Source organism: Podarcis pityusensis (genome assembly GCF_964106645.2).
Source record: "Podarcis pityusensis genome assembly, chromosome: 5".
Classification (NCBI taxonomy): domain Eukaryota; kingdom Metazoa; phylum Chordata; class Lepidosauria; order Squamata; family Lacertidae; genus Podarcis; species Podarcis pityusensis.
Genome location: NC_138032.1, coordinates 69,853,791 through 69,862,438, shown reverse-complemented (window position 1 = coordinate 69,862,438; position 8,648 = coordinate 69,853,791). Strand labels below are relative to the sequence as shown.

The 8,648-nt window shown below is 47.2% G+C and overlaps 1 protein-coding gene across 4 annotated transcripts in view; it reads right to left on the bottom strand.

Moving 5' to 3' along the window:
- Positions 1-3,564: 3,564 nt before the first annotated feature.
- ADAMTS14 (ADAM metallopeptidase with thrombospondin type 1 motif 14) overlaps positions 3,565-8,648 on the bottom strand; it is a 71,266-nt gene continuing 66,182 nt past the window's right edge. For 2 of the 4 annotated variants that reach the window (XM_081004665.1, XM_081004666.1), the window contains exons 21-22: positions 8,257-8,367; positions 3,565-5,995 (exon numbers count right to left, since the gene is read on the bottom strand). In XM_081004665.1, coding sequence (XP_080860791.1) covers positions 5,364-5,995; positions 8,257-8,367 — 743 coding nt within the window. In that variant the 3' untranslated portion in view covers positions 3,565-5,363. Of the gene's footprint in view, positions 5,996-6,660; positions 6,753-8,256; positions 8,368-8,648 lie in introns of all 4 variants that reach the window. The other 2 variants (XM_081004667.1, XR_013986108.1) reach the window with 2 other exon arrangements.

Here is an 8,648-nt window from a genome sequence, read left to right as displayed (position 1 = left end):
TTAAAATAAACCACACAGCTTTAGAGAATGGCTGACTCCTGTCCGCAAAATTCCAGTATCTACTATGATGGAAGCATCATATTAATATCTAACCTGCTACTTAAGTTTTGGTCTTTCTCATGCAACAGTACCTGGCTCCTTTTATTATAAGGATAGGGGAAATATGTTCAAATTCTTGAACTGGCTATACGTTGCCTAATATCTCCCATCCACCAGAGGAAGCAGCCCAAAGGACTCAGTGTGCAGAGGTGTACAATACTGTATTCACTAAGGCCCAGAGTAAAAATGACCTGTGACTGTTTTACCACCATTTAGAGAGGCAGAAAATGTAGACTGAACATGTAGAATGCATGTGCTACTTCTATGAACATTATTGGGGGGGGGGGGTGTTAGGCTGAGGCCCAAGTCCCACTGACCTGGGATTAAGCCCCATTAAATTCAGTAGGACGTGCTTCTGAACATGGACTGTGCCATTAGTCAAGTTACAATATAGTTACTGTGACATAAACTTTAGTAGATTAGAGCCCTAGATCAGATGCACGATGTATGATCCTCAGTTACATGCACATTCATTGGCAGATATAACTGGGTATAGAGGGAAGAAACTGAAAAATATGGGGGGTTAGCAAATGGCTGCGAAATGTACCAGGGTAGTGTTTAGTGCCCCAACACTTCAGTCATCTGAGGAAGTTCTACTCCCAACATGTGATGACACAATTCTGTTCTTCTTTTAAGATGCCACGAGACTGTTTGTTTTCATAAAAAACACTGCTGCCCAGTCAACCCTCACACCGTTGTCCATGGCCGCTTATTCATCACTACAGAGCGGAGTCATGCCTCGCAATCCTGAGCAATGTTTGCTAACTTCTGTTTGCTCAGAGGTCCTACTGAGTTTAGCGGGACCAGTTCCCAGGGACATGTCCTTTGGATTGCGGCCTGAGGGTCAAGGTACATAATTATGCAGCGGATCCATGGATTCATCTCCTTGCTTGACCTTTTCACTGAAATACAGTCACACATGGTGGGTGGTCAGTTTGGTGAGGGGGGCAGCAGTAGAGATGGAGGGAGGAGCCATTAACTTTCCTTCCTCGTTCCATTTTCCAGATGTGCCTTTACATGCAAACTGAATTAATTTCTCCCCCCAGCTGAGCAGATGCTCAGAAGCACCGTTCTGTAGCCTTTCTGAGCCACTGTTTGACTTGCAGCACCATGTTCCCCAAACCATGCCCATCTGATGTCAGGTATGGGGCAGGTAGAGGCAGCTGCCAATGCACAATTGGGAGTCTTAAACTGAGCTGCCGATGATGCCTTTGCAGGGGAAAACAGGCTTTGGCCCTGCCACCCAGCAGCTGATGAGCAGGAAAGCTGAAGCCTCAGGAACTTTGCAAGACCTACCCAGTGCCCTGAAGCCCCAACTTGAGGACTTCAAAGCACCCAAACACTTTGTGTCATTCTGACATCAGCTGATTGACCCACCTGCCACATTTGATATGTTTGGGCCATGATCAGATAAGGTTCTGACCCACAGAATCAAGACGTTCCCCATGCCTGTTCTAAAGGGATTAGGACATAGTCTCCCGCCCGCTGTTTTTAGACTCCCAATCCCACCAGCCCCTTCCAGCATGGCCAATGAGGATGGGAGTTGCAGGTTAGCCATATCTGGAGGAACACAGGTCCCCCAGTTCTGATGTACGTCAGAGATGCTTGGTGGATGGAGAGAGTAATACACCTATATGCATTCTGTGATGAGTTCATCATTGCAGGCTAAGAAGGCCCTGTATTAAGGACAAATTGTGATTATTTGGAGAGCAGTTTCAGGAGCAGTGGCATGTAATATAGGTGATTAAAGCGAGCCGTTCTGTATCATGGGAAACAAAACAGGAAGCCTCCGGTAGACAATTAGTTAAGGTGTTCAAATACATTGAAAAACTAGGCAGCTCTTACAATCTTAGAGGGAAAATGGTTGTCCATCAACACATTAGAGGAAGCTATGCTGTAAGAACTGACCATCACCAAATCATTGCAATGTTCTGACTTCATTATTTATGTGCTTATTCCAGCTTAGCTGCATTTAATTAGAAGTAAAAGTAAAGGTAAAGGTACCCCTGTCCATACGGGCCAGTAGTGTCCGACTCTAGGGTTGTGCGCCCATCTCACTTAAGAGGCCGGGGGCCAGCGCTGTCCGGAGACACTTCCGGGTCACATGGCCAGCGTGACGAAGCTGCTCTGGTGAGCCAGCACCAGCGCAGCACACGGAAACGCCGTTTACCTTCCCGCTATAAAGCGGTACCTATTTATCTACTTGCACTTAGGGGTGCTTTCGAACTGCTAGGTGGGCAGGAGCTGGGACCGAAAGACGGGAGCTCACCCCGCCGCGGGGATTCGAACCGCCGACCATGCGATCGGCAAGCCCTAGGCACTGAGGTTTTACCCACAGCGCCACCCGCGTCCCACCCATTTAATTAGAAGGAAGACAGCAAATCCAGAAGCAGCTTCTGGTGGTGTTTGTTAGATTTGTTTTTGTTTTTTCTTGGTAGGAAAAATCTAGTTTCAGTGACATGATTTGTATAAAATGGCTTTCTAGTATAAAGCAAATGGTGATTTAAAAAACGAAGTACCTTAATTTATTAGAAAAGACTGTCACATCAGTGACAGATGAAGCAAACCCCTGTGAATGAACTTTCAGCAGGAGACGAGAACGTGATAGCTATATTTATCATACTGCAAAACTGTGATGGGCTTCAGAAAAGCAGCTATTGTATTACCAAAGGTACAGTCCCCTTGCATTTGATCAACACTTTCATATTTCCTTGAATTCAACTGGAGAAATTTAACTTGCTCAACAGACTGGACAGCTGAGCACCCGTCTCTCAGTGGAGGATTTCCAAGTAGAGCTACACAAATCCTATGAGTAAATCAGTGTCTAGAGCAAGGAGGAAAGCTAGCAGTGCCTCTGCTCAGCCTTGAGCCTGTCAACTGGAATTACCTGCTGCATCAAGCCAATGGCCCATCTTGACTGCTGCTCTCAAACACTGTATACATATGTTTCTCACAACAGCCGTTTCTGCACAGTCCCATGAAAACATGCAACGTGGAAAGTATAATTTGAGGGTGTGTTTTTATAAACAATGAACTTCAAAACATGCAAGTCTCTTTCTGCAAATGCAAACATGCAGGTGCTGAATCTGTCCCCTATACTTTCCAGATATTTGCCCTGCTTTCCTTCATCTCCCTTTTGCCATGGCCTGATGTGTTTTTGTCTGGATACTAAAATGGTAGGACTTTTGTCTTTTCAGAGTAACATAGGAAACATCTCCCAGACACAAAAAGCAGCACGAGTGATCAATGCGGTTCAGTGGGCACCATCCAAAGCTGTCCTGATCCCTGAGACTACGCTTGTGGCATTTGCAAGGTTCTAGAAAGGACAGATAACATGGTGCAAACACGATTAAAAAGAAAAGAAAAGGGGTTGCCAAAACAAACCCACAAGCAAACCAAAATAATAATAAAAAAACAACCCACCACCACCAAACCAAAATCCCAGAAAAGAGAGACTCAAGTGTGTTGTGTGTAGGGGTGGAATGGGGTGTCCATTTAATATTAAACCAGCCTTTCTCCCCAAAAGGCAATTCAATTATTTGCATAACCTTACATCACCTCGATCTTATTTAGCATCCACCATTGGCAAAACACAGCTCGTATCAGACAGTTTCAAAGCTGCCTATTGCTGCCTATGTTGTTGTTCTTGGGTAAAAGTCACTCCAGAGTGGTTGTTTTTAAAAACGCACCTGTTACCTAACTTATTCAGAATTCCTGTGGTGGGCATATTTTATTAAAACTGGTGTCACCTCCCATCACAAGCAGAGTTCCAGAACAGCAACCTGCCAATGCAAGAGAACATCTTCAAACTCAGAAGTGACATAAACTGCATTGTGAGGAACAAAAGTGGCTTTTCAGAGGGAGAAGAGAGAGAGAGGGAGGTGTGGGGAGAGAGAACTAGGAAGCCCACATCATCCTTGCAGTAATAACATTGTTTTAAAACACAAAGCATTTGGTAACATGCTTGGGTATCTGGTTCCCTGGTTTGCTCTGAAAATCTACTCATTCTGAGGGCAGCACACCGCTGACGACCAGATCGCTGGGGGCAGACAAAGAATGGCTGAAAAGCAATCATTAATTGCTTGCGGGTGTCTAGCTGGCCACTGGCACAAGCAAAGTGCTCGAACAAATGGACACTGGGCCCAGTTAGCAAGGCAATCCTCATGTTCTCGTATTCTCCCTGATTTTGACTGAGAATTGTCATTGCCATGGTGAACAAAAAGGTCATAAAAATGGTTTTTAAAGACAAGGCGTTCATTGCTCATACCCTGTTCAAGGGACACTCCAAGTGAGCTGGGGGGGTGTTTCAACACCCCTGTCCCAGGACTCTCAGCACACCTGCTCAGCATTGCAAGGAGGCAGCTGGCTTGCTGGCTCATTAGTCCAAACCACACACACTTTCCTGGGACTGGTGCTCCTCGTGCATGCAAGGTTTTTGCAGCATCTACACGGTGCCATCATCATCATCAACAACAAAAAAAGCCAGCCTGCATTCTCTCCCCACCACCACTTTTAATCTAGATTTGCCCTTGCCAAAGTACAAAACAACAACAATAGCCTGTTGCCAACAACCCGTTTGCGCTACCTGTAAGACCCGTTTGCAGTATTAAGCCCTCCACCTGGAAGCACCCCAGGTCTCCTCCTCTCTCCTGACACAATTTCAGTCCACATAGTGTGCAGTTATGGAGACACATCAGGCTCGCTGTCCACAGTAACTTGGACTAAAACCATGTCCCTTGCAGCACCATTTCAAGGCTCCATCGGATGGCTGGGATAGCAGCAGCAATGAGTGGAAACTGAGGAGGGGAAACAAGGTCCTTGAGCTGGCTTGGCTCTGTCTTGCCTTGTTGATTGAGAAATCTCTTGTTAGCAACCTTGTCGGAAAAGCCCTCGGAGGCGACCTAACCTGGGCTACAGAAGCACTGTGTGTTTGTGTGTTTGTGTGTGTGTGTGTGTCCAACCTCAGCTGTCTCAATTTGTTTCCTTCACTGGGTTTTTCTTAAATATATATATATATACACATATATATTTCTAAAAAGTGCCACAGAACAACGGCGAAATCACCGCCATTGCTAAAACGAACATGGTTGCGTTGGAAATGGTTACTCCTTCCATTTTGGAAAAGGGGCCCAGATAAAAACAAGAACAACGTGCTGGCTTTGCCGCTCCGCTCCTCTGCATGTAAACGGTGTAGAGAGACGTAATGAAACCCCCCAAAAAATAAGAGAGGGGTTTCTGGGGGGGAAAGAAAGCACCACCCCCACTCATGTCACAACAGGGGAGGAGGTCCTGAGAGTGGCAGCTGACTGTTTGGGCCCCACGCTGTCTTTTCTCCACCCTCCTCCATCTTGAGGAGGAGATGGACCTCCTTTCTGTGAAACAACTGAAGGCTTGTCCAAGGCGGCAGGGAGCCATTGGGACAGCGAGCTGCTCCGATGCTCCTCAGGGTCCCACCCTGCTGGAGCCTGCCGAAGAGGAGGAGGAGGAAGAGGAGGAGGTAGTAGCATTGACGTGCCCACTTTCGAAGTGCTATTGTCAGGGCTGCCCTGAGGCTGTGAAGCAGCGTTAACCTGGCAGGTGCCAATGGCCGTGGAGCCAGCGAGAGTAGCCAGGAGGCCACGGGATGCCTCTGTCTCTTTCGGAGAAGTGCCCTTCATCCTTCGCAGCTGGCTCGTGGCAGTGGGATGGGGAGACAGTTGTGGGAGAGGGCCGGGAAGGGCAGCGCCTCCGCGGGTGCCAGTCTCAGAAGCTCCTTGGTCAATGGCGGGAGGCTGGCTGGTGGGGACTTTTTTGCCGCAGGATTCACAGCAGAGCTTGTTATAGCCAGGGATGGAGCAGTAGCGAGCCAGGACTTCCATCTGGCAGAATATGGACTTGTCTCCAAGGCACGGCTCCTCTGCAATGAAGGGAAATTACGGAAAGTTGGTGTGAAAGTGACCGTGACTTCAGACAACCGGACACAAGAGAACAGTGCTACAATGCAGTCTAAGACTGTTATCCCAAAAGGCTCATGTGTGTGGTTAAGCCATGTCGACCTAGGCTACAGCACTCTTCTCGCCATATAACAGCATCTGTGGCTGCCCAGATGTGCCTGGGCTCCAACTCCCATCATCCTTGAAGTTTGGGCCACGCTGGGTGGGTCTTGTTGGGGTTGGGAGTTCAACTTCTGGACAGCCACGGGCTTCCCCACCCCACCCCGTGCCATAGAAGGAATGCTCCATACCAGTTACACAAACAATACATAGCAGTGATACCAGAAGCGGCATCAAGCAAAGAGAGAAACAGAAATAGGAATAGACAAAAAGAAGGAGGAGAAAGAATCACAGACCCCAGTAGAGAATTTGGGATTGTGGGTGTGTCACACTACCTTTCCTTCTATGGGAAAATCCCAGCCCCTATGATACAAAGACTAAAGAACTGCAAGACTCAAATCATATTTCTGAAGAGAAACAGTGCTGAGTGGAGGGGACTTGGGGGGGGGGGAGAAACAACCATAGGTGGTGGGGTGTGTCTGAAGATTCAAGATGATACATATATAGAGACAACCACTGTATTATTTACTCTTTACAGGAATCAAGTTGCAGAAAAGCATGTACCCAAACGCCATTAGGCCTATGGATATGTCAGCAACTGCAGAATGTCAGCAGGGGAGCCTAAGAGGAGAAGACAAAGAGAGGAACGTAAAAGTCAGTGAGATGCAAGTGTACAGACAGCTGAAAGAGAAACAGTCAGACAAACAGACAGGCAGGCAGAAGCACCTACACAGGAATTTGTATAAACATCCCAGAGAGTCAACACTAGCGAGAAACACCTGCAGATGAACGCTAGAGGGCAGTGATTCATTTTCAAACAATGATCTCAAGTGTCTGCAATTACTTACCTGTGAGTAAGCCCCAATAAATTCAATGGGACCTGCTTCTGAGTTGAGCTTGCACTGTAAGGCTCTCGAATGAGCATTAATCCAAAATTAATTCTGAACTGGGATCATGCATCTAGGGATCCATATAAAGGGAAGCCTTTCCACTTTATTTGGTGTATTTTAAGGTGCAGAAGATTCTACTGGGCCTCTAAGCTAAATAAGGTTGGCCTCTTCCTCCCAGTGATTGCTTAGAATTATAAGCACTCTCAGCTTAGGCTATATAGTCACACTGGCAACAACAGCAGCAGATCCACTTGCAGTTAACCTTTTCTGCAAATTATTTATGTTTCACCATGTGTAATGTTACAGCAGGCCTGCACAACGTGAGAACCAAACTGTGGCATGGTGGCCCACCGAGAACTCAGTAAATATGCTTCCAGCTGGAGCTGGTCCAGAAACCTGGCAGATGGGCTGTACTCAGCTTGGTGGGTCCCCAGTTGAGTAGACCTGATCTACAGAGTACAACAGAAATCTGAACTGGGATGCATCGACTTCCATGTAATGGCCCATGGCAGGGGTGGAAAACCTTTCTGGAGCCCAAAGGCCACATTCCCTAATGGGCAGCTGTCCAGGGGCCTGAGGTGGGTGAGGCCAGAGGTCAGAGTGTGTAGACCAATGAAGGTACTCTTTACCTCTGTGCCATAGGCTAGTTTCTACATACTCACCCATCCAATGCAGGCAAGCAAGAGTCATCGGATTTCAAGGCTACGTTCCAGCAAGGCAAAAATACTCTAGAAGTTGTGGAACAAGGCCAGGGAGGGTTTACAGCCTGGGGAAAGTCCCAAAGGCTAGGAGGAGAGACCTGGCGGCAGTGGTGGGGAGACATCTGGTCTCCAGGACTGAGCTTCCTCACCGATGGCCTCTGACTTCAGAATTGCAGGACTAGACAGAGAACATCTAAAGTTTTCATTCTTCTCAATTCCCCAAGGGTAAGGGGAGATCCCAGATGGCAGCTTCCCGTTCTCAAGCACACAACAGCTGCCCAAGAAGGATTCCAGGCAAAGGAAGGTTTCTTTTTCCTTGGATTACGCCCCTACACCAACTTCCCACCCATTAAAGTCACAGGAAGTCAGCTGCTTGACCTGTACAACCTGGCAAAGCCTCAACAACTGTTGTAATATTCTACAAAGCCCATCTTTTCTGAGCAGTATCCAGCGTTTTTTATTTTTTTTAAAGAAATCGAGAGGGGAACAGGTGATGATCCAAACTGCCGAACTCAGAAGCAGAAGGGCACTTACTTGATGATATCTTGGTAACAGGATTTTTGGCGCTCTCCTGAGGCACCCATTGGACCTTAGGAGTCACATGATCCATGGTGCCTGAGTTTGTTGTGACGCTTGGTAGGTTTCCTGGGGGAACGAAAAGGAAGGCAGGTTAAAGTATCTAGATCACAACAGCGAGTCAAGTTTTTGCTTTGTTTTTCCGGGGCAGGTGGGACACCAGAGACTTTCCTATAATAATGGATTCAAATGGTTCGAAGAAAATAAAGTGCACTCTGGCATTCTAGAGACTAACAGGATGCCAGAGTACCTGAGTGAGGGGGTCATTAGCTGTCATGGCTCCTTAGGATTCTACACATATGTATAATACATGGTGCAAACCACCCTGTGATCTTGGGATGAAAGATGGT